This window comes from Xyrauchen texanus, chromosome 31 (genome assembly GCF_025860055.1).
Source record: "Xyrauchen texanus isolate HMW12.3.18 chromosome 31, RBS_HiC_50CHRs, whole genome shotgun sequence".
NCBI classification, from domain to species: domain Eukaryota; kingdom Metazoa; phylum Chordata; class Actinopteri; order Cypriniformes; family Catostomidae; genus Xyrauchen; species Xyrauchen texanus.
The window spans coordinates 17,167,203-17,193,049 of NC_068306.1; the positions used below are offsets into that span (position 1 = coordinate 17,167,203).

The 25,847-nt window shown below is 38.2% G+C and overlaps 2 protein-coding genes across 3 annotated transcripts; one reads left to right on the forward strand and one right to left on the reverse strand.

Moving 5' to 3' along the window:
• rnf180b (ring finger protein 180b) lies at positions 1 to 25,637 on the reverse strand. Of its 2 annotated transcripts, none has more exons than XM_052099485.1 (7): positions 25,583 to 25,637; positions 8,719 to 8,817; positions 7,457 to 7,549; positions 6,640 to 7,311; positions 2,927 to 3,140; positions 2,423 to 2,548; positions 1 to 2,305 (listed from the first exon to the last, which is right to left on the reverse strand). In XM_052099485.1, exons 1-7 carry the CDS (start codon positions 25,610 to 25,612, stop codon positions 2,112 to 2,114), a joined length of 1,428 nt encoding a protein of 475 aa, XP_051955445.1. In that variant the 5' UTR covers positions 25,613 to 25,637; the 3' UTR covers positions 1 to 2,111. The 2 variants fall into 2 exon arrangements, with proteins under 2 accessions (XP_051955445.1, XP_051955446.1); XM_052099486.1 differs by lacking the exon at positions 25,583 to 25,637 and adding an exon at positions 9,281 to 9,447 and having other exon boundaries at positions 2 to 2,305.
• Positions 11,115 to 12,356, forward strand: LOC127624666 (5-hydroxytryptamine receptor 1A-beta-like). The gene is made up of 2 exons (XM_052099495.1): positions 11,115 to 11,652; positions 11,683 to 12,356. Exons 1-2 carry the CDS (start codon positions 11,115 to 11,117, stop codon positions 12,354 to 12,356), a joined length of 1,212 nt encoding a protein of 403 aa, XP_051955455.1.
• Positions 25,638 to 25,847: the final 210 nt, after the last annotated feature.

Genomic DNA, 25,847 nt, shown 5'->3' on the forward strand with positions numbered 1-25,847 from the left:
CATGACTGAATTCAATAGTTATTGATTAGCTAATTGTATTTAACACAACTATAAAATGCTATTACATACTGATTAGTTAACACATCTTCCTTAGTAGTTAATAGTAGTGACTTTAAGTGTAATAGGTAATGAAGAATTACCTAGTTCTGCTGTAATTCCTTATTAGTTATGCATTAAGTAAGATAAAGTATTCTAAAGTGTTACCACATTTCTATTCAATCATGGTCCGTGCGGATGTCAGTAATGTTTATTATGTCAAATATCAATTTAAATAGTTATCCAAGAATACGGCAAACACAATCAACCCTAGAAATGATAAAACAATAGCACAAGGACAAAACTGTAACACCTGCCGTTACGTGCAGGAGAATTAATTTAGTTGAATATTAAGGACAACAGCACCGGTAATTCGTCTGACCCCCATGAGCAGACTCACCGCTCTACAGTAATCCATCGCCCACTGAGCTCTCCGCCCGCTCTCGGTGCTCTACCGGTGCTCTGGACCTCGTAGTGAGGACTTGCAGATTTGAAAAATGTTGGCTGCGGATCTGGGGCGGTTCATTCGCCCGTTCGTTGCAGAACGCATGCATACGCATTCACGACCAAAACCACCTCACTTTGAAAATCTTTTCAGTCCATTTGTCCTTGCAGCTGTTCGCAAACAGGTCGATCCTCGGATGCTGTCAAAGATGAGACGGATCCGAGAGAGCGTCCGCGACCCTTCCTCAGCATCTCATGCACGAAGTCGATACCCGACAGATGAGGGCTGCACATTCACTGGATAGTCCATTTTGCCAAAGAAGCACGATCGCTCAGGTTCAAGGAAGGGAATTATTCACAAAATTTATTTTATTTGTAATCTACATCTAAAACATCACTGCACATGAATATCTGTTTCAAATCTTTAGTAAAAATATTTATCTCATAATGCTTATATGGTAGCATCAAGTGGGCACAAACCAATACATACTTGGTCTTAGATAAGAGCACGAGATTCTGGACTATCATTCTAAGTCATTTCCAAAGCAACATTAAATAATGTTTCATATGGCACAGCAGCAAAAGTTCTCAAACTTGTAATAGAAGACTTCAAACTATTCTACAAATTGGTACTGAATAAATATTCTGGGTTCAATAGTTAAACTCAGTTGATAGTGTTTGTGGCACAATGTTGATAACCATCTAAAACAATTTTCTAAAAGAATCGAGGCACTAACAATTTAAGTTAATGGGGCCAATTTTTGGATGGTTTAAATGCAAAAATGTGAAGCTTACAATATAAAAGCACATTAATTCCTCTATTAAAACTTGTGTATTGTTTGTGCTTTTAAGTTGTTTAAATCATCACTTTGCGGCAGACTTCTGTTCTAGGCATTACAGTGTAACATGGTCTTGGCAACAAAGTAAAAATTGGTTCTATTACTATAATACACAGAAAAGGTTAGTAAGCAATTTTATCACACACAAATCATGTTAACATGCATATTGTTTATGTCTTGTGGCTGAACCTTTGAAACAGTGATTATTTTAACATTTACCTATTGGCCCCATTCACTTCTATTGTAACTGCCTCATTGTAACCCCGATTTTTGCTTTTTAAAAGAAAGAGGAACAAGTCTCTATTTATTTGGTAGTCAACATTATGCCACATGCTATTTATTGAGCTTAACTTGTACTGAACCCGGAATATTCCTTAAAGCAGAAGAAATAGTTAATTGGATACTAGCACATCACAACTTTTAACCACGCTCCTCAAAACCTAAACATAACACCAGCAGGAATAGAGGCAACTTATTAAACTGTACAGCTGATTTGGCATCATGTCCTGTATTATTGCTTTTTTCTACAGCATTACATCAAGTGTAGGCAGATGATATTAGGTTAGGTAATAGCTCAACTCAATTTCTATGGATTGCACAAACCCTGTAAGACCTCAACCAAAAACAAGCACACAAATGTGGGTTCCACAGGTAAAAGAATACCTTGATCATATTTCATCAGATTTGAAGCTACATTTGCAATAAAAGAACAAGGCACTTGATGAGATGAGCACAGTCAACAACATTAAATTGTCCAGCAACAACACACAGTGTGATCCAACCCTCTACATATTAGAGGAGGAAGAAGTAGCAGAGGCAACAGAAAATTATGAATGCCAGGACCCAGTGCAGAGAGTAGATGGAGATGATGACAAAGTCAACATCAAATGGCCAGCCCCACATGTCCCCCAAGTCCAACGCATCAAGCCCAAATGCTCTGCGGGGAAACTGCCAGCGACTAGCAGGGCCTCCATGTCTCTGAAACCCTGAAATAACAAAGAAATAGGAATAAGTGGGTAACATCAACTCATACCTAAAAATATTTGTAACATCTTGCACATTTTAGAGCAGGTGAGTAAATCGCATAAGATAAGATAACAAACCCCAAAAAATACGGAACCGCTTCGGACAATTGGGCAGAGGCCATTTGGAGTAGTTGGTCTTTTGAAAGGTTTCATGTCTAGACCGATATACTTTTGGGAAGACAGTCTTTGTAGTTTGATTGAGCTCTGCAACAAAAGGTACACCAGGTGGTTAGATTGTTGTTGGATATGGAATATATAAAAAAAATACAAAGACAGATGGTCCACCCTGGGTAGCTCAGCGAGATAAGATGCTGAAAACCAACCCTGGAGTCACGAGTTTGAATCCAGGGTGTGCTTAGTGACTCCAGCCAGGTAACAAGCTCATCAAGCCACGTGATAAGATGCATGGACGGACAGTCTCAGAAACTGAGAAAACTTACCTCCGCCACCCAAACTGAGGCAAGTCACTACAACACCACGAGGACTTAAAGCGCATTGGGCATTCCAAATTGGGGAGAAAAAGCGGAGAGAAGAAAGAAAAAAGGTGGTCCACTGATAGATGGAATTATCTGTTCCACTCACCTTCCTGGAAGAGCACATGTGATATGAGGGTTCTACAGAGAGGGCAGGGGGTGTTGCTTGGCCGATTTTTAGCCAGTGTTCTCAAACAGGGCTCACAGAACACATGACTGCAGGGATGGCACTTGTAAGGACTGTAATATACATCTAAACACACGGCACATGTGTATCCCTCCTTCTCCTCATCATCACTGCTTGTTAGGTCCGACTTCATAGCCTGATAAGTGGAAGACACGCAAAACAAATCATTCTTAAAGGTGAACTCAGTCGTTTTTTCCTCACTAAACAAGTTTTTCTCCCAAATAAATTAATTGTAATTTTAAAACAGATGTATAGAATCATGAGCATTCACATGAGATGAGGACTCCAGTCTGATTAGTAACCTTATAAAAGCTGTTTTATTCTACTTTGGAGAGGGTCCCCTCATGGGGGCTGCCAGGTTAGAATCACATGACCAGCCAAATTCCACTATCTTAGCGATTAATTCATTAAAATAAAATTGAGACATACAATATCACTTCATGAATTTGGACAGTTTTAATATATTTCTTGTAGCTTTGTACTCTCAAAGACACCATTTGTGTGAGGCAAAATCGTGTGTGAAAAACAGTTTGGTTTGAAGTTGGAGCCGAGGTTGTGCTGACACATCACTTCATAGACTTCAATGTATGCTGCCTGGCCAAAAAAAAAAAAGTTGCATACTCAAATATTTTGTTGAACTGCCTTAATCTTTGAATATGGCACACATTTGTCGAGGCATTGTTTCGAAAACCTTATGCAACGTCACAACATTTATTTCCGTCCAGATTTGCATTAATGTTTGGCCGAGATCTTGTATTGATGACGGGAGATTTGAACCACTTCATAAAGTCTTCTCCAGCACATCCCAAAGACTTTCAATGGGGTTAAGGTCAGGACTCTGTGGTGGACAGTTCATGTGTGAAAATGATTCCTCATGCTCCCTGAACTATCTTTCACAATTTGAGCAAGATTAATTTTGGCATTATCATTTTGGAATATGCCCATCCCATCAGGGAAGAAAAAAAAATCAGTTGATGAGATAACCTGGACATTTAGGTAGTCAGATGACTTCTTTGTATTGCTGCATAACATTGCTGAGCCTAGACCTAACCATTTGGAGCAACCCCAGATCATAACACAGCTTCCAGAGGCTTGTACAGTGGGCACTATGCCTGACAGGTACATCGCTTCATACGCTTCCCTTCTTACCCCGACGCGCCCATCGCTTTAGAATAGGGTAAATCTGGACTCGTCAGACCACATGACTTTTTTCCATTGCTCCACAGTCCAATCTTTATACTCCCTAGCAAATTGAAGTCATTAGCTTAGCCTCACTAACATGTGGCTTTCTTGTGGCCTAACAGCAGTTTAGTCCCAATCCTGTTAGTTCTTGTTGCATTGTGCGGGTGGAAATGCTCTTACTTTCATTATTAAACTTCTACTGTTGATTTTTCTGATGCGACTTCACAAAGTGTTTAGTGATCTCCAATCACGGTCATTCAAGATTTTTTTCTGACCACATTTCTTCCGCAAAGCTGATCGTTCACCACTACCCTTCCAGGTTTTAATAATGCACTGTACAGTTCTTAACCCAATTCCAGTGATTTCAGCAATCTCCTTAGTTGTTTTCCTTGCTAGGTTTACAGGAAAACTCAAGACAGCTTCGTCATGCCAAAGAGGATGCTTACAGAAGTGGGGATAAAACACTGTACAACCAGGCCAGGAACACACTAAGGAAATCAAAGTGGCTAAAAGAAGATACTCTGAAAAGCTGAAAAAAACGTTTTCAGCCAATGATCCTGGATCTGTGTGCAAAGTCCTAAAAAGCATCGCCAAGTACAAGACACCTCCCCCTCGCTCTGTAGAAAGTCAACTAATGGCTGATAAACTGAATGTGTTTTACTGCAGGTTTGAAAAGTCCAGTATCACACCCCTCCCCCCAGCTCTGATCTTCATTTCACACACACACCAACGCCCCCCCTCCTGCTATACTCAATCTGCACTCCTGATCTGTGAGGAGGATGTATACCGGGTCTTCGGAAACAAAATACCAGGAAAGCTTCAGACCCAGACGGTATTTCACCTGCCTGTCTGAAAGTCTGCGCTGAACAACTGGCCTCCATCTTCACACAGATCTTCAACAGATCACTGGAGCAGTGTAAAGTTCCCATCAATATGGGACTGCATTATATTCTGCATCACCTCGACAGACCTGGGACTTTTGCAAGGGTCCTATTTGTGGACTTCAGTTTAGCCTCAAATACCATCATGCATGATCTACTCTCAACCAAACTGACCCATCTCTCGGTGCCCATCCCAATCTGTCGATGGATCACCAGCTTCCTGACAGATAGGCAGCAGCTAGTAAGACTGGGGAAACTCACATCCGGGACCCTCACTATTACCACTGGTGCTCCTCAGGGATGCATTCTCTCTCCACTGCTCTTCTCCCTGTACAAGAATGACTGCAATGCAAAAGACCCCACTGTGAAGCTCGTGAAGTTTGCAGATGACACCACAGTCATCGTCCTCAACCGCATTGGTGACAAGTCTGGGATGTTGATCAGCTGGCTATCTGGTGTGGTCAAAACAACCTTGAGCTGAAGACGCTCAAAACAGTATTTATACTATTACCTTGTTTTATATTCTGTGTCTCACTGTAATGATCTATGTGCACTTGTTTCTCCTATAACCAACATAAATTGCTTGGGTATGTGAGAACACATGGCAATAAAGCTCATTCTGATACTGATTCTGATTGATGCAGGCCAATAATTTGCCCCTTCTGAAACAAAGTAATATGTTTTCCATGACCACAGGATATGTCTTTCGACATGGTTGTTTAAGAAATAAGAAGCTACACACTGCATCAGTTAGGGTTAAAATAATTGTTGCCAGCTGAAACTCATTAATCACTTCAATAATGATCCAATCATAGGCTCTTAAGTATCTTCTTATTTAAATCCAAACTGTGACTTTTTTTATGGCCAGGCAGTATAATTGGCAGTGGTGATGCGAGTCATGTGAATGCCCCTCAACGTGTATAAACATCAGTCACTTTTACACATTAATAGCTCTTCTGCCCTTTGCTCTCCGTGATGAACAAGGCAGACTCACATGCTGAAGTAAATGAACAACATGCCCTTCTCATTCAGTTGGTTGGTACATGTACCAAGTCATTCCATTTGTTTATAAATGAGCTAGCAACACAGACAAAACATTTTATTATTCTAAAACATTTCCCAGGACAAATAATTATCTTCCAGGAAATTTAGGTATTTTTACAAATTTTCCATGACTTTTCCATGACTGGAAAACTGCATTGCAAAATTCCAGATTTTCCAGGATGTGTGGGAACCCTGTAATATAATAAATCAAATTTGAGAAATTCTCCATAATTGAGAAAAAAAATCCATAATTTAATGACACCTGCCGCAAGATCCATATGCAGCTCTAAATGGCTCATTAAAACCCTCAGGGTTCTTGCAGCAGCCCAATATGTGGATATGTGCCTGCTTTAATCCATGAATCTATTTCTGACTTCACGCCACGACTCCATTCAGTACAACACAGCTCCTCATCTAATAACGTACATCCATTTCTTGCTTGCCTCCAACCTTGTACCTTAAACTAGTTTGTTGTTGAAAGCACACAAAAAACAAACAGTCACTACCTATGACTTTAAAACATCTCACCAGCTCTTTAACCTCCTTCTGCCTCTGAATCCAAAGTTCCTTCTTCCTCTGCTTTCTTCTTAGGCTTTTTAAGCGATTTCTTTCTCTCTTCGAAAACTTTGGGTCTGCATTGGATGAGGTATTTCTCAACGGCTCTGGACACACTGCTATGTCCACAGAGGCTCTAATCTGGAAAGCAGAACCCAGTTGACGTTCCTCCAAGTTCTCCCGAAAATCAGATGGCAGTGGTGGGAGTGCCAATTCAGAAGGTAAAGGCACATCTGTAGTCATCTCAACAGTTCCAAGAATCTGTGATTCTTCACTTGACACTATCTCAGCTTCATTCACATCACCAGCAGTGTTTGCATGGGGCAGAGTACAGGAGGAGTTAAGGGTGAAGGAAGGAGAAGGCATTGCATCTAAATGGGTGGTCTGTATTTGTGTTGTCAGCAGTTCAGTCACTGAGCCTACTGTCTCAAAAGAAAACTCATTTTTCTTTCTCTCAGTATGTCCTCTAGTCCTGCCTGGTCTTGTGAAGAGGACTGAAGGCTGTAAATCCTGATCAACCCGACTCTTACTGAGATGTACTGTTGTATCCTGTCCACAGGTGCATTTGGAGCAGTTTATAAAATTGAAGCCTCCAAGACGAGCTCCACAGTAGTGGCAGTTTAATTTCCCCACTGTCCAATGGACCTGAGAAAAGGGTAAATTTTCTCAGAATAGATATAAAAATAAAAAAATAGCACAATTTCCACATGATTGACAATAGCCCATTTTGGATACATTTGGAAAATATGTAAAGATATCAATTAACAATATTTATATGAAAACCGCATACCTGGCTAACACTTGCTAGAATCCAATCAGGCAAAGATTCAACATTCAAATGCCACACATTGCATGTGGCTGCAGCTTCCCCAGATGTTACTATCTGTATTAATATATGTCAAATGTCAAATTAACATAAAATTTGTCTTGAAATATGATGCTGCAAATTATCAGTCTCCTTAAAAGGGATCGTTCACCCAAAAATGTAAATTCTCTCATTTACTCACACGCATGCCTTCCAAGATGTATATGATTTTCTTTCTTCTGCTGAAAACAGATGTTTTTTTTTTTTTATATGTCAGCTCTGTTGTTCCAGTCAAAGCAAGTGAGTAGTGACCAGAACTTTGAAACTCCAAACAATCACATAAAGGCAGAATAAAATGAATCCATATGACTACAGTAGTTAAGTCCATGTCTTCAGAAAAGATAAGATAGGTGTTGGTGAAAAACAGACTTAAGTCTTTTTTTATATATTGTTTTGAATACATCTACACTTTCACCATCCCTCCAGTGCAATTATTCTTTTTTAGAAGAAAAAAAAACATTTTAGTAAAAAAAAGGACTTCAATATTGATCTGTTTCTAAGTTACACTTATCATATAGCTTTTGAAGACATGGATTAAACCGCTGGAGTATTTTGGATTTCTTTTGTTCAGCCGTTATGTACTTTTTGGACCTTCTGAGTTCTGGTCACCATTCACCTTCAGAGCAGAGATATTCTTCTAAAAATTGTCAATTGTAGCTGGTTGACGGTCTCACATGCAGAGGCAGCTGACATTCGTCCTCTGCCACCCGAATTGAGGCGATTCACTACACCACCACGTGGACTTGGAGCAAATTGGGAATTGGACATTCCATTTTAGAAGAAAAATAAATTATAAATAAATACAAATTCTTCATTTGTGTTCTGCAGAAGAAAGTCATATCTGGGATGGCATGAGAGTGAGTAAATGATGAGAGAATAATACTTTTTTTTACCAAACAATCCCTTTAAAATCACAACATAATTTGGAGAAATAATAAATTATGCCATGGAAAACATCACAAAAAAATGACAAGATATATAAAAATATATGATGAATATAAATCGTTACAACCAAATCGTAAACATCATAACACAATAAAATATAAATAACATAAAAAATATCACTGATCAATAATATACTCAGCAACTAATCAATTTATTTGTCAGTTCCCAAGAAGTCAGCATTTCATGAGGAAACAAAATACAATAGTCTATTTTTACTATATATAGTGTCATCATTCACCTACCTTAAGGAGGCTTCTTGAGTCTGTGAGACATCTGCGGCATTTTCTGCACCGAAGGTTTGTTTGATCTTCAAGAGATTCCAATAGATCTTGCTCTACAATCTGTTGGAAATATGTGTTTAAGTAATAATTTCTGTCCCTACAAAACTCCTTTACCAGACGAATATTTCAAACAAATGTCAAAATTACGTGCAAAAATAGTTGGATCTTTAATGTATCACAAATGTATGACTTCGTTATCTGCTAATTTGAAGCCTTGTATATGAACTGTTTTCCATGTTCAACTTGTCTGAGCATTAATTAAGCCATTACAAAAAATATCACAGGTTTTCGTCGTAACAAACAACCTCAAAAAACAGAACAATAAAACATTACTTGCAGTAACTCGCCGCTCAATTTCAGGTCCCGTTTGCATACAAATATTGTTGACAATGTAGCTTTCTCTTGTACTAATCCTGAGCGATAGTTTGTGGCTAGAGTCTTTGCTAACAAATATTTTGCATACGCCTCCTGTTATGTCTCGGTTAAACATTTTAGACCGTGTGTGAACAAAAATATGTCCTACCGTGAAAGAAGCAGCCATTTCACGTACTTGTTTGTTTGGCTAGTATGATAAAAACAATACATTAACGAAACTATATTGCTCCCAGTTTGGCTGTTAAGCTTCTCACGCTACGGAGGCCGCAAAGGAACAGAAGTCCCGGAACCGAAGTAAAACCAACACCAAATTTAGTCCCGTGTACATTCTATAGGTGGTGCACTGGCGAGGAGACTAAAGGCCGTGTTTCGAATGGATGTATATGGAGGAGATGCTTCACTGTGCTGAATAAACTACGTTTGTCAGGAAGAAGTTCATCACTTAATGAATTGACCACCTATCAGCTAATCTTCAAAATGTTTTATACTAAACAATTATTTGTGATTGAACTATGTGTGAAATTTTATAAAAGACGTGGAAAAATTTGCGACAGTTAGATGTCAGTTTACGGTTCTCCCTATTCATTTCCATGTATCCGCAAACGGCGACTTGCTGTCGTAAAACGCTAGTTGACTATATCGCTCTCTCCATTGGTTAAAACGCGGAGATTGAGTAGCCTACCACTACTACAGTGCGTACAAAATAATTAATTCAGTCAGTCAGTCAGTCACAACCCCTACAAGAATGTAAAAGAAAGGGGTAGCTGGCTTGCACTCTGTGCATGGGGTAGGGTGAATGAGATTGTTCTGGGCCAAAAGGTTCCGTTTTTCTCAGCAGCAGACGGTACAGCAGGTGGAAGCAGTAGCAAAACCATTTTCAACTCGGCGGGTGTCGCTGACCGCGGTGCTGAGCGATGTTAATTTCGTTTACTTCTGAAGAAAACATTAAGTTCGGCCGACTCTTCCTGACACATTCCTGAAATGTTCCGGTGAAGCCATTATACTAGTCCAGTTATGACCTGTTGGAATAGTAAAGGGATAGTTTACCCCATTTTTTTTTAATATCTCATAATTTTCTCACCCTCATGCCATCCCAGATATGTATGACTTTCTTTCATCTGCTGAACTCAAATGAAGATTTTTAGAGGAATGTCTCAGCTCTATAGGTCCATACAATGCAAGTGAATGGGTACTACAATTTTAAAGTTCAAAAAAGCACTTAAAGGCAGCATAAAAGTAATCCATACGACTCCAGTGGTTAAATCTATATCTTCAGAAGTGATTTTATAGATGTGGGTGACAAGCAGATCAGATGGTTAAACCACCAAAGTTGTATTGATTACTTTTATGCTGCCTTTATATGCTTTTTGGAGTTCTGGCCACCATTCACTTGTATTATCAGTACCAAAAGAGCTGAAATATTCTTCTAAAAATCATTGTGTTCAGCAGATTTTGAGCACAGTTTGTTTATAATCTTTTGTTTATATAATTTATTGTGATATTTTATATTGCATAATTTATTATTTCTCATATTTATGGTGCGATATTAAAGGAATATTTCACCCAAAAATGAATATTCTCTCATTCCCTCATGCCATCCCAGATGTGTGTGACTTTCTTTCTTCACCAGAACACAAATTAAGATTTTTAGAACAATATATCAGCTCTGTAAGTCCATACAATGCAAGTGAATGGGGGTGAACTATTCCTTTGGAGTTTGGTTTTACTATTCAGAAGTGATGAATATGGTTCTCAGTAAAAGTTCTAGGGCAACATGTTTGCATATTCTGTGCCGTGCCCACCCAATACACCTGCGTAACTGACGTCTGGTCCACTCAGATATAAATCGACCCATCTCGTCATAAATCGTCAGTAACAATGTTGATGGTTGGTATCACGCTGAAGTGTGTGAGCTCCACTGAATTGAGTACTGTTGCTCACTAAAGGCTTCCCTCATGGAGAATTCTACGCTCTACCACGACATGGAAGAACACAACGACACGCTCTCACTATTTCAGAATGACAGTGGTTTAGATCACCAACTTTACAATGTTACTTTACTTGTGAAGCTTCCACTGAGTTATCAGATCTCCACGTCTTTTTTAATCGGCGCGCTCATTTTATGTTCCATATTTGGAAACGCTTGTGTTGTGGCGGCAATTGCTTTGGAGAGATCCCTCCAGAATGTGGCAAACTACCTAATTGGATCTCTCGCCGTGACGGACCTCATGGTGTCGGTGCTTGTGTTGCCAATGGCGGCTCTTTACCAACTTTTAGACAAGTGGACACTTGGACAGGTAACTTGTGATATTTTTATTTCTTTAGATATTTTATGTTGCACATCTTCCATTCTGCACCTGTGTGCAATAGCGTTGGACAGATACTGGGCAATAACTGACCCAATAGGCTACATGAAGAAAAGGACATTAAAACGCGCCGCGCTTTTGATCACCGTTACCTGGCTGGTTGGCTTTTCGATTTCAATTCCCCCCATGTTGATCATGAAATCGCAGCCCAAGAGTAAGGCAGAAGACATGGCCAATCCCGAAGCGTGTATGATCAGCCACGACCCATGGTACACTATTTATTCCACCTTTTGCGCATTTTACATACCTCTCATTCTCATGCTGGTCTTGTACGGACGCATATTCAAAGCGGCAAGATTTCGCATTCGCAAAACTGTTCGCAAAACAGAGAAAAGGAGGGTGAAATGTTTGAATGTGTCACCTGCTCTTTTTAAGAGAGCAAATGGAGAGCTGGGCAAAAACTGGAAAAGCGCAGTGGAACCCAAGCCCGCCGCGTGCGTAAACGGAGCGATTAAGCACGTGGAGGACGGCGAGTCACTGGAGATCATCGAAGTTCACAGTCATTCCAAAAACAACCTTCCTCTACCCAACACGCCAAACCCTGTGCCTCTCTTCGAGAACAAACATGAGAAGAACACCGAAGCGAAGAGGAAGCTCGCCTTGGCACGGGAGCGCAAGACAGTAAAAACCCTGGGCATTATAATGGGCACTTTCATTCTGTGTTGGCTGCCATTCTTCATCAAAGCACTGGTGATGCCTTTTTGTCCGTCTTGTGAGATGCCTTTATGGCTCAAAGACGTCATTAATTGGCTTGGCTATTCAAACTCGCTTTTGAATCCCATAATTTACGCATACTTCAACAAAGACTTTCAGAGCGCGTTCAAGAAAATCATTAAATGCCATTTTTGCAGACCATAAACATATATGCTTAATTTCATTTTTACTGTCAGAAACATGTGTTTAACCAGCAATAACTGCTCAGAAAAAACAACAATGCTATTCTCAAATTCTTTGACATCACTGAAAACCTCATCTGTAGTAATACCATTATAAATATGAATGATTTACACTGATTCATTTATCTAATTTATCATATCAATTGTGATTATAATATGGTCATAGCAGGTTTACATAATGTGTACAGAAAACATATTTATCTCGTGTCCATGTCAAACATGTCCATGATGTAAAATTAAACTGCCACAATTATTTTTTTTAAGTCCTTATCCGTCCAATTGCTTGTTGTAGAATTCAAATAATGTTCCATTCAAATGTATTTGTAGATCATTCCAAGGAAGCTTCACAAAAATATGGTGCCACACGAATAATATGCACAGACAGATATGCATATTAATGTGATAAAAAATAGTAATATCATGAATGAAGCATAGAAATGATCATAAAAAATATTTTAATTGGTTTTGATTTAATGTTAATCAGCACAGCGTGTAAAATCATATTGGACATCTGTACAAATGTCATTTTTAAAATGGTTACAATTAGGACAGATTTAGGAGGCATTTATTTACTTTAACTATAGATGAATAAAGAGTATATAGATCTACAGTTAAATAAACATACTGTTTCTATTGTGTACACAACAGCAATTAACAAATTCCAGATCACAGGTGGCATCCTCACATTTGTATATTCATTGCAAGAAAGTCCATTCTCCGCATGTGCTTTTTAAGTATTTGTATACAGTACATGGCAGCTTCTTTTTTTCTCATCAATAGACAGGTACATTTGTTAAATGTGTGACTCTTAGTCCATCATTTAAATGTATCTTAATAATGTTGCTCTTTGCCAAACACTCTAAAACCCATTAATTCTGACTTGCGCCCTCATCCCCTGTGTAAACCCTCTGTGAAACAATAGATACAAAGGAGCAACAGAGAGGGTTTTCAGGGCAAAAGATCCTCTTCACAAATCTCTTTATAAAATGTTTTCACAACAAGATGGTCTTCACAAATCTCTTTTTATTTCAATGATGATAGAAATTTTCAAGACTGTTACATGATTGGATATGTGCTGATGCAAATTAATTATACAAAAAGGTCCCCAACTGTAACTGATTGTCAATTAATGAATTCACGTTCAAATTGCTTGTGTTATTTTAATGCATATCTCATAGGTACAATCAGAAAAGGTGGGTATGAATGGATTGGGTTAACAGAATAACAGGTGGGATGGGGTGAAATCTCAAATATGCAGTGTTATCCTTACAATGAGTGATTCCGAACAAACTCTTACAACAGTATTGTATTGGCTTTATTTTTTCCCATCATTGCTGAAATTGAAAATTTGATAAGTCTTTCAAAATTTTGAAAACTCTCAACTGGGCAACATTTTGATTTGTGCATTCATATTCAAAATCTACAATGTCTCTGTAATGTAACCAATCAACTGAATGATTGTTGGCATTTTGGGGAGGAAAAGGATGCACTTGTATTGGTGTCTTGAATTAAAAAGTTGCTACAGTCACCCTACAGTCCAGTTGCATTTGAATCACTAAAAGCCACTTAACAGAGCAGACACAGTGATGCTAGTCACCATAGTGACACTCATATGTTTCATACTCTGGGACTGAGGGGCAATTATCTGATCAAAGGCCTAGGACAATACACAGGACCCACAAGCACACCCACAGCTGGCATGATTTAGCAACCTGATAATCCACAGCTATTTATTACCAATTAAAAATATCCAAAACCTTGCAAATAAAACATTGTTATTTGCTCAAAAAATCACTGCCAACAAAAAACATTGTTATGGTCCATCATTATCTATTTTGGGATAGCTGTGTCAGAATTGCTTGAGCGATTACTGACAAGGATACACAGAGAGTTTGAGTTTGTAACAAACAATAGTAGACCCTCATGCAGTTTCAAACCTGTAAGACTAAGTCTTTTTTTTCGTGGCAAACAAAAGGTGACGTTAGACAGAATGTCAGCCTTAGTCCCTTAAAGAAGCTAGTTTACACCACATTGAAAAATAATTGTGCTTTGGCTAGTCATAATAATGAGATCCATAATTTTGAGAGCCATAGTTTTAAGAAACTTAAAGGAATAGTTCACAGACAAATTAAAATTCTCTCATGATTTACTCGCCCTCCTGGGATCCCAGATGCATTTCATCTGCAGAACACAAATGAAGATTTTGAGAAGAATATTTCAGCTCTGTAGGCCCATGCAATGTAAGTGAATGGGTGCCAAATTTTGAAGCTCCAAAATCCACATAAAGGAAGCATAAAAGTAATCCATATGACTCCAGTGGTTAAATCCATTACTTCTAAAGCAATATGATAGTTGTGTGTGCGAGAAACAGATAAATATTTAAGTAGTAGAGAATGAGAAAGTGAAGGAAAAGGACTTAAATATTGATCTGTTTCTCACCCACACCTATCATATAGCTTCAGAAGATATGGATTTAACCACAATAGTCGTCTGGAGTGCTTTTATGTTGCCCTTATGTGAATTTTGGAGCTTCAAAGTTTGGCACCCATTCACTTGCATTGTATGGACCTACAGAGCTGAAATATTGTTCTAAAAATCTTAATTTGTGTTCAGCAGATGAATGAAAGTCATCGACATCTGGGATGGCATGAATGCGAGTAAATTATGCGATCATTTTCATTTTTGGGTGAACTAACCCTGTTTAAAAAGTTTCTTTTTAGAATCAAAAATTTTTAAATTATGATATAAAAAGTGATAAATGTGAGATACTTAATTAATAAGTCTTAATTTTGAGATAATAAAGTCATAGCTATAAGATAGTAAGTAATTTTTATGAGATAAAAATGTGTAATATTTTTTAGATAAAGTAACATTTGTGACAAAGTTATAATTACAAGATATTAAAGTCACAATATTGAGATTTGAAGTCAAAATTATGAAAAAGTCCTAATTATGAGATAAAAAGACAAAAATATGATATAGTTAGTCATAATTATGACTTTTTTGACTGTGAATTGTGACTTTCAATCTCATAATTATAACTTACTAATCATTTTGGTTTATATGTCATAATTATAACTTACTAATCATTTAGATTTTTATGTCATAATTATGACTTAGTATCTCATAATTATGACTTTTTTATCATTTTGACTAAAATCTCAATATCATGACTTTAATATCTCATAATTATAACTTACTAATCATTTAGATTTTTTTATGTCATAATTATGACTTTTTTTTATCATTTTGACTAAAATCTCAATATCATGACTTTAATATCTCATAATTATAACGTTTTCACAATTATTACTTTATCTCAAAATTATGACTTAGTATATATTATTTTTACTTTATGACTTGGTATCTCATAATTATGACTCACCAAATCACATTGTTTCCATGTGGTGGAAATAGGCTTCCATACACTTTTGTGTCCCAGAGAAGAAAAAGTCATACTGGTGTGAAATACCATGAGGGTAAGTACATTTTTTTATTTATTTTAATTTTTGGGTAAACTATCCCTTTAAACTCAACATGCCTTGAGCACTGTAGTATATGTCTGATTCACAAGTGGCAATTATCACAGCAGGCAAGATAATAAGAGGGTTAACACAAAGTCAAGAACACAGCTCAATCCAAAGATATATTGTGCTATCCAAATTAAATTGCAGAAGAATTGGTACAACCAAACGAAGAAAGGTCTTTGTTTTTGGACTTGTGCACACAATTGGCAAAAGGAGACCTAAAACAAAACAACAATTACTAAGGCATTCTGTGGTTCCATCACTCGAGTGTATGTCAATAAAAGCTGCCCCAAGGGTGGCAGGTGCCAATAACCCGACTTCTGTTAAAGTGATATGAAAGGTAACATTTCAGAACCACTTCATTCAAAATCAACAGAGGAAAAAGTGGCCACATACATCCAGATTGAAAACAATTGTTATTCATCCTTCTTTTTTATGTACAGTTGAAAGGAGACATGATATGAAGGAAATTGTGGGATCAGTACATGAAACAATAGCCCTGACAAGATGCTTATTTTTCACTACAAAATGTATACTGTTAATCTTACATATTTACTTCTGTTATCAAAACCCAGGCTGTTGAGTTTTAAATAACAAATGTACAGAGTGATGTAAAATCAGACACTCAGAATGATACAGACTTACAATATTTCCAGAGATGTGAACAGATTTCAGATTGTTTTCTAAGCAGGAATTACACCTGTCACTTCAAGTGATATCAGACCCCAAAAAGTGTTTGTGTTGAATAAGACACATGGAGAACAAATCAGTATTGTGGAAGTAAATAACCCAGCTGTGTTCTCAAATACTTCAATGAATGAGGATTAAAATGAATATTACTTAAATTTGATAAACACTGAACTCTTTAAAATGACAAATTTATGTAACCTAAGTAACCAGATGTTTCATGAAAAAGAAAAACTTTAAACACCATGTCAGAGAAATTTGTTCTTTGATGCTCAGTTTATTCATCAGCCATAATAATCAAAGCATTTTACATTTAGAACATTTATGCATTTGGCAGACGCTTTTATCCAAAGCGACTTACAGTGCACTTATTACAGGGACAATCTCCCCGGAGCAACCTGGAGTTAAGTGCCTTGCTCAAGGGCCCAACAGTGGCATCTTGGTGGTGCTGGGGCTTGAACCCCCGACCTTCTGGTCAGTAAACCTGAGCCTCAACCACTGAGCCACCACTGTCCCAAAGCCATGTTGAAAATCGGTTAGGGTGTCATTGCAAGCTATTAGAAGCAAAAATAACAACTTTCATCATAAAAAATGCAAACCACATTGGCATAAACTTCAGTGACAACACAGGAACAATAGAGCTTGTGCATTAGACCAGCAAGTGCTATGGGCATTAATAGGTGGTTGGGGTTGGTTCACTTAAAAATGTAAATTCTGACAACATTTTCTCACCCTTATTTTGTTCCAAACTAGTGACTTTCTTATATGGAACACAAAAGGCAGAATGACAGTCACCATTCGCTTTCATTGTATTGAAATAGAAGCAATGAAAGTAAATAGTTAACGTAGCTGTCATATGCAAATATTCCAAATAACTTTTTGTGTTCCACAGAAGAAAGTAAATCATATAGGTTTCCAACAATATGAGTAGTGAGTACACGACAGAATTTTATTTTGGGTGAACGGTCCTTTTAAACATGAACTTTTCAGCATACATTGTAACACTCAATCAGATTCAGAATCAGATTCAGCTTTATTGCCAAGTATGCTTACACATACAAGGAATTTGTCTTGGTGACAGGAGCTTCCAGTCATACAACAATACAAACAATACCAAAAACAGCAGCAAGACATAGGTAATTAAAAACAAAAAGAACACAAAATAAATAATTATACATATAACGTACATACACTCACCTTCATACATACCCACACACAGACACACACGTAGTGGAAATCTAATACAATCTGTATATAAAGAACAAAAAACAGTATATTATGTACAGAGCAATGTAAGTAATGGCAGAAGTGGATATGTTGGATAATATAAATTAAAATTAAACTGTGTATTGCACATTATTGCTCAATGGGGCAATTTAATTGTTCATTAGATGGATGGCCTGAGGGAAAAAAACTGTTCCTGTGTCTGACGGTTCTGGTGTTCAGAGCTCTGAAGTGCCAGCCAGAAGGCAACAGTTCAAAAAGGTAGTGGGCTGGGTGAGTGGGGTCCAGAGTGATTTTTACAGCCTTTTTCCTCACTCTGGAAGTGTATAGTTCTTGAAGGGGGGGCAGGGGGCAACCAATAATCCTCTCAGCAGACCGAACTGTCCTTTGTAGTCTTCTGATGTCTGATTTCGTAGCTGCACCAAACCAGACAGTTACTGAAGTGCAGAGGACAGACTCAATGACTGCTGAGTAGATCTGTTTCAGCAGCACTGGTGGCAGGTTGAACTTCCTCAGCTGGCGAAGGAAGTACAACCTCTGCTGAGTCGATGTGAGTCTCCCACTTCAGGTCCTGTGAGATGGTAGTGCCCAGGAACCTGAATGACTCCACTGCTGCCACAGTGCTGTTTAGAATGGTGAGGGGGGACAATGTTGGGGTGTTCCTCCTAAAGTCCACAATCATCTCCACCGTTTTGAGTGTGTTCAGCTCCAGGTTGTTTTGACTGCACCAGAAAGCCAGCCGTTCAACCTCCTTTCTATATGCAGACTCATCATCATCTCGGATGAAGCTGATGACAGTGGTGTCATCTGCAAACTTCAGGAGCTTGACAGAGGTGGTACAGTCATTGGTGTACAGGGAGAAGAGTAGTGGGGAGAGCACACATCCCTGGGGGGCACCAGTGCTGATGGTACAGGTGGTGGAAGTGAATTTTCCCTGCCTCACAAGCTGCTGCCTGTCCGTCAGAAAGCTGGTAATCCACTGACAGGTAGAGGTGGGAACAGGGAGTTGGTTTAACTTAGTCCGGAGTATATCTGGTATGATTGTGTTGAAAGCCGAGCTGAAGTCCACAAAAAGGATCCTTGCATATGTCCCGGTCTGTCCAGATGTTGCAGGACGTGATGCAAACCCATGTTGACTGCATGATCCACAGACCTGTTTGCTCGATAAGCAAATTGAAGGGGGTCCAGAAAGTGTCCAGTGATGTCCATCAGGTGGGCCAACACCAGTCTCTCAAATGACTTCATGACCACAGATGTCAGGGCGACAGGTCTGTAGTCATTAAGTCCTGTGATTTTAGGTTTCTTAGGGACCTAAGTATTCAGTGACTTGAATACTTCACAAGTTATGGAAACAAAATACTTTTTCTATTCATTAGGGATGGAATGATAAAAATGTTTCTCTTTCAGTCCAATTCTGATACCTGATATCAGTATCGTCCGGTACCGGTCCCGATCCGAGTCCAGCGCTGTTTTTTCTTATTGAGTTTTGAACATCTATAATTCACTGTGTGGAACTGATAGGGAGTACTATAATGAAATGCATTGTTTCATTATAAAATAAAATAAAATAAAAACCAATTACATAAGAGCATTCGCAAAAGTCTCCAGGATGCAGCAGCAAAAATAACAATAATTTAACTTGTATCTGGACTTGTAAATGGTTTCAGATCTCTCTTCAGAGCTCTCTCTCTCTCTCTCTCTCTCTCTCTCTCTCTCTGTTAAATATTTATTATTTATTTATTTCATTGTTTCATTAGTATATCAATCCACTTTTCAATCACACAGTCATTTTTGGAACCCAATTTGTTTTTATTGTAATTTCTAATAATAATAATAATAATAATTTTATAATACATTGGTGATAAATATCAGTTGTAATTTCTTAAGGCTTTTATTTTAAAAGTCCTGTGGTGAGCGCTCCAGGAAGTCTGTATTTGAATGTTTGTTTGTAGGCAAATTCACAGTAGTGTAATAATCTCATTCAACATCTGGTAAAATGCTTGTCCGGTGCAGTTCTCAATGCATGTTGTAGGCAGACCGAACTATCGATCATCTACATCTGAGATGGAGTTTGTGTGGAGTGACCACATATTGCGCTGAGCAGCGCATCACAAGCCTCTGCACATGTTTATAAGTGTGTGTGTTGGCAGAGTGGTAGGGATATGCGATACCACTTATTTTGTTTTCGATACGATACCAAGTAGTTTTAGGCAATATCACCAGTATCACCAATAACTGTAATAAATACATTTGTTATGAATTCTTTGGATAAAATTTGTAAACACTATTACTTAAATTTGTTATATATTTATAGGCATAAGCAGAAAATTATTAGGCTGCTTTGTTTACCTTTTAAAAATGTGTAAGTATAAGCAACATATAAAACCACACAATTACCCATAGATATTATCATATAGCTACTATTACTAATACCAAGTTACAATATGGATACTACAGTAATGCTGTAGCAAAACCATGGTTACTGCCAAAAAACAAATAAAAACATGATTACTACAGTCGTGGTTACTAGTAATGGTTAATACTGTTAGGAATTCCTTGTCTTGTTTCACTGTTGCCCTTTGTCTGCCACCTTTGCATTCCTTAGTTTTCACTTTTGTCTTTTGGTTAGCCTTCGTGTTCACTTGTCATTGTTTAGAACTACACTTCCCAGAATCCACCTGCCATCTTCACTGCCATTTTGTTCATTGTTTTCTGTTATGAATGGAGGCAGCGAAGCAGACGAGGAGATGCGGATCCAAAAGCAGTTTAAACTTTATTAGAAAAAATAAACAAGGCGGGTACACAAAACACGGGAACAAAGGAAAAACCCTCAATGGGGAAATAAAACATAAAACTAGAAAACACGGGCAGGGAACACATACCAGGCTAACAACAACATTCATCGAACGACCAGGGGTGAACAAAAAGCAGGGCTTAAATACACAGTGAGTGATGACTGAATGAGATACAGGTGAAAACAATGAACAAAATGGCAGTGATGATGGCAGGTGGATTCTGGGAAGTGTAGTTCTAAACAATGACAAGTGAACACGAAGGCTAACCAAAAGACAAAAGTGAAAACTAAGGAATGCAAAGGTGGCAGACAAAGGGCAACAGTGAAACAAGACAAGGAATTCCTAACAAATACAATATTACTACAGTAAATCCATGGGTAGTTTTCATAAGGGTATCATTTATTAATTTAGATGCTGTTTTTCTGTCATTACCTCAGGAAAAGCACTGCTCCCTCTATGAACGGGTGCTGACTGAAAGGGTGAGCGTTGTCTGACTGCAAATGCATTTCAGCGCATCAAGATTAGTGGAAGAAAAAATAGTTCCAGTGCCAAGCAACAATTTGCTAATATAATTTTTTCCACTTCAAAGGTTATGAAATGCATTAATATTCATGTTATCTAAATAATAAGATCACTAGTTAAAAAAAAACTTCAGAATTGACATTTTTATGTGAGGATCGATATTCTTGATACCACATCAGTATCGGAAGTATCAATACTTTAGTATCGATCCGCACATTCCTACAGACTGGCACTCGTTCAGTAAAGCATGGTGCCAGAGACTAATTAGCTTTGCATGCTGACTTGACATGCTGTTTATTTATTATTAAATAGAGCCTTTTGCAATTTACAAAGCTTTTGGATGACAGCAAGAGCCTGGATAAAATTCACAAGATATATGGACTACTTTAATGGGGAGTTGAAGGTTATTTATGTCATTACTTGAGCTTGACAGTAATGTAAATGACCAACATGTGGGACTGGATTTGGATCGGGCTCATCAGACCAATACCCCGTATCGGATCCAGATACTGATCTAGGTATCGGATTGGTGCCATCACTAGTATTTAGAGTTAGTAAGTTTGATTTAATTTTTGTGGCTGCAACTGAATTGTTATGATCCCTTGCTGTCTGCCCCGTGTTTTCTGTTTCACTCGTCACTGATCACGTTCCATGTCACGTTTTCCTTGTTGTCCGCCCCGTGTTTCACTGTCCTTGTAAAAACTACATTTCCCATCATTCCCGGCCCTCACTGCCAGCACTGCGTTATTGTCCACACCTGATTATTATTTTGTCATCATCGTGTCTGTTTATTTAAACCCCGCTGTTTCCCCCTTCCTTTGTCAATCGTTATCGTTTCATGTTCGCTATTCATGTTTCTCAGGTTTTCCGTGTTCGTTCGAGGTTTCCCTGCCTTTCGTGGATGTTTCCCCAACCTGTGTAGCCCCTTTATGTTCTTCCGTGTTTTAGTTTATTTTCCCATCGTGGACTTTTCTTTTGTTCCCGTGTTTGTTTATCTGTCTATGCTTGCCAAATAAAGCCGCGTTTGGATCCACACCTCCCGTCTGTCTTCTCTTGACTTCCCACTTTATAACAGAACGATTGTCCCAACAAGGGATCATAACATGAATGGAGGATATAAAATAGTAAAGAACTATAAAAAAGAAAAGGAATATTAATATTCATATTGAAATGACAAGAGCATGATTAATGCACTAAATCATGGCAAGTTTTAAGTTTATGACAAGGTATTGAACTTTTCATGCACGATTATTATATACCTTCTGCAACTCTTTCACATTGCTAAATTATACATTAAGGAAGTGAGAGAGAGAATCATCAATTATTAAAATACATTTTTGACCTTTGAATGTTAACACAGGAGGGACGCATATATTTTGGAGATGACAAAGTGCTCTGTTGCAGTGGATTGTCACTTTATACGGTTCCTGTAGGCTGTAGCTCAAACCGGTGGAACAACAATGTTCAGTTCTTACGGAATTCACATATTGATAAAATGTATACCATGAATGCAAGTTGCTTTAGATAAAAGAATCTGCCAAATTAATACAAATAAATGTACACACAATTAAACACCCTCAAGGCTTTCATGGAATTGTTCATCCACTCACATATTCTGGAAAATATTAGTTTTTATGGGGCTAGTTGTTCAGAGAGTGAGAAAGAAAGGAATGTTGAAGTCCTAAGAGGCAGAGAGAAACAAAGCAATGGAAAGTGTCTTAAGGAAATCCCATCACACTAGATGGTCTGGAAGGCCGCAGGACACTGACCCGTGAGTACACCTCTGCATCCGAGCCTGCACCACATGATGGGTGGGGGCTGGGTGGGGTGGTGTGGATGATTTGGTGGGATAGATACAACAGGGATGGTGGAGGTGGAGGAGTGAGGTGGAGAGGGGGATGAATGGAAAGAGGTTTGATAACAGGTGGAGGTTGGGGTGGAGGAGAAGGAATGGTAACAGGAGAAGTGGAAACCTGTAGAGTTGCTTCAGGTAGATGCAGTGGGCCTGGTTGCTTTAAATCATACTGAGCCATGTGGTGGAACCCAAAGTACTCCAGAGCATTCTCAGCCTGAGCAACACGGAGTCTGTGGAGCACATGGTAAAGTAACACCAAGATTAATAGCCCAGCCAAGACCATCAACAGCACTGCCACATTGAGCTCTAAGCCCCAGCAGATCTTGGCAAAGCAGATGTCCTACAACCCATGGATGAGAGATTAAAAGAAGACAGCTTCCTGACATGTACATCACTTGTCTTCAAAACAATCAGGTTTCTGTAGCTGTCCACTGTTTGTGCTGGAGTTTGCAGAGCGGTACTTTCAGTGGCCAGTTCAGTTGGCATCGCTGCTGTCACTCCAGAGATACCCTTCGGTATTTGTCTCACCTGCGAGAAGTGTCTCTGCAGAGGCAAATGCAGTGCAGTCTTCCATGGCCAAACATCTATTCTGTAGAACCCGGTTGTAATCCAATGAACTGAATCAAGGACTAGCAGAAACTCCTAGTGCTCAATTAATACAGCATTGGGACAGAATGAATGTACATAAGACTGACTGAAATATGTATGTTCTTAGCCTGCTGATATCAGTCTTGTGTGAGCTGGCCTTCATGTTTAGATCTCAGGTCTAATACAGAATTTAATCAAAGGCTTCGGTGAGCCTGGCGAGAGAGCTGGTCAGGCTGAGGCAAAATTGAAGTCAATTTATGAGGCTGCTGTGCTGTTACAATGAGATGAAGTGTGTCATATCTGTGGACCTTTCAACATTCTGTAATCAACCTCTCTTGGGAGGCTGCATAATGGTCCTTACAATCTTACACTAAGTCTGTCCAGTTTCGGATACTTTTGCACTATTCAATGCCATTTTGTAGTACAAGAAGTGAGGGTAGTGTGTTCACACCAATATAGTCTCATGACAACTCGTATAATTCGTAAGAGATGGTGAAATCATAAGATTTCGTACAGCTTGTATGAAAAGATATGACTTTTGTGCATAGACAAACAATCCACAAGCAGATTTTTAAATATAGTCATCACATTTTAGCTAGCCTCCTATCCAAAACTTTATTTGAAAAAAGCAATCATTAGTGAACATGAATATGTCAGTGAATATGGTTACTCATTCCATATTAATTATTACAAGTAATTGCAATTAATTAATAATTATTACAAATACAAAGACTGATCTATGTTAATAACCTGTAATACCAGCCTGGTCTCAGCATACGCTCTTCTCTTCTCGTTCCAAACCTTTCTTTTTTCCATGGTACACAACAGTGATTTTCCTATTAATATCATGGTTAAGTTTACGATATACGGGAAAGGGGTTTGTCAGGTTTAGGTTTGGGCAAGGGGTTAAACTCAGTGGTGTAGCCAAGTGTGGGCCTGTGCCCATCCAAATTAGACCCAGGCCCACCCAGAATATTACAGAGTATTTTTTGACTTCAAATATATATTAGTAAAACAGTTAAAAAAATTCACATATTCTGATTTCCTAAAAGTTTGAAAGAACTGTTTGAATGCACCAATTCTCTGTTGGTAAGGACAATTTGCAAAAATGGATGTTCGCCAAAGACTTGGCACATCCATTTTATTCAGGCCCACCCAAAGTAATTTCCTGGTTACACCCTTGGTTAAACTTGGGAAAAATAAAAAAACATCATTCTATGGTTCGGATATCTTTCGCTGGGAGTAAAAGTCATGTTTTTGCACGAGCAAATTCATACGATTTTGCCATCTCATACAAATTATTACGACCTTCAGTGGTTCCCACTGAAAAATGCAATGGGAAATTTCCTTCAATAGTAAAAAACCCATAATGGACCCTCTTTTTCACAGATTGTGATGATGTGTTTCTGACTCATTTAGCAGGGTAAATCTAACAAGCTTTTTTATATTAAATGTTTTCAGTATTATTTAGTATAAATTGATAGAATATTTTTCATGTTATATTACCTGGTAATACTTCTATAAAAAAGTCTCATGTATCTAGTCACAAATGCTGTGATGGCTTTTCAAATACAGCTGCTGAGGGAGTGACAGTAAATTTGCCATATTTCTCTCCCCTGACTGCCATAATCCATCTCTCATTATGTTATTATTTTCACATTAAGAAAGGCGTGGAAGCCTAATAGTCTTTTTTTTTTATGCTGTTAGAGAAAGTTGGAATTTAAAAAATATATATATTTGCTCTGGTCTCCCATTCACCACAATAGAAGCTTATCCCTCTATAGTTTACTTCTGCATTCCAATGTGAAAAGGGTCCATTGTTGAATTGAGATGATTTCTAAGCTTTGAAAATTCATACACCAGATGGCTAAGCAGAACATACTGTAGTGTATAGTACACAGTTTATAGTAAATTTCAGATACAACTTCTGAGACCAGTACATATTTGTGTAATAAAAGAAACTGAGCTTTAAATTAAATTAAAAACTCACATTTTCCCCAGAAAAAATGTCATGTTCCATAGAAATATTCCCAGTGAGTGTAACGACAAAGAGCTTTGGCTCTATAATGAGGAAGAGAAATCTTCTTAGGGAAGGAAATTCATTGAGAGTTCAGGAAACCAGTCCACAGAGTTTTGGCTGGGGATGGCTGAACAGACTATCTCTATGGTTACAGCCTACAGGAATCTGGCAAAGGATGTATCGCTTCCTTTTCCTGTAAAAGGAAGGAACAGAGTTATCAAAAATATGCAGGCTT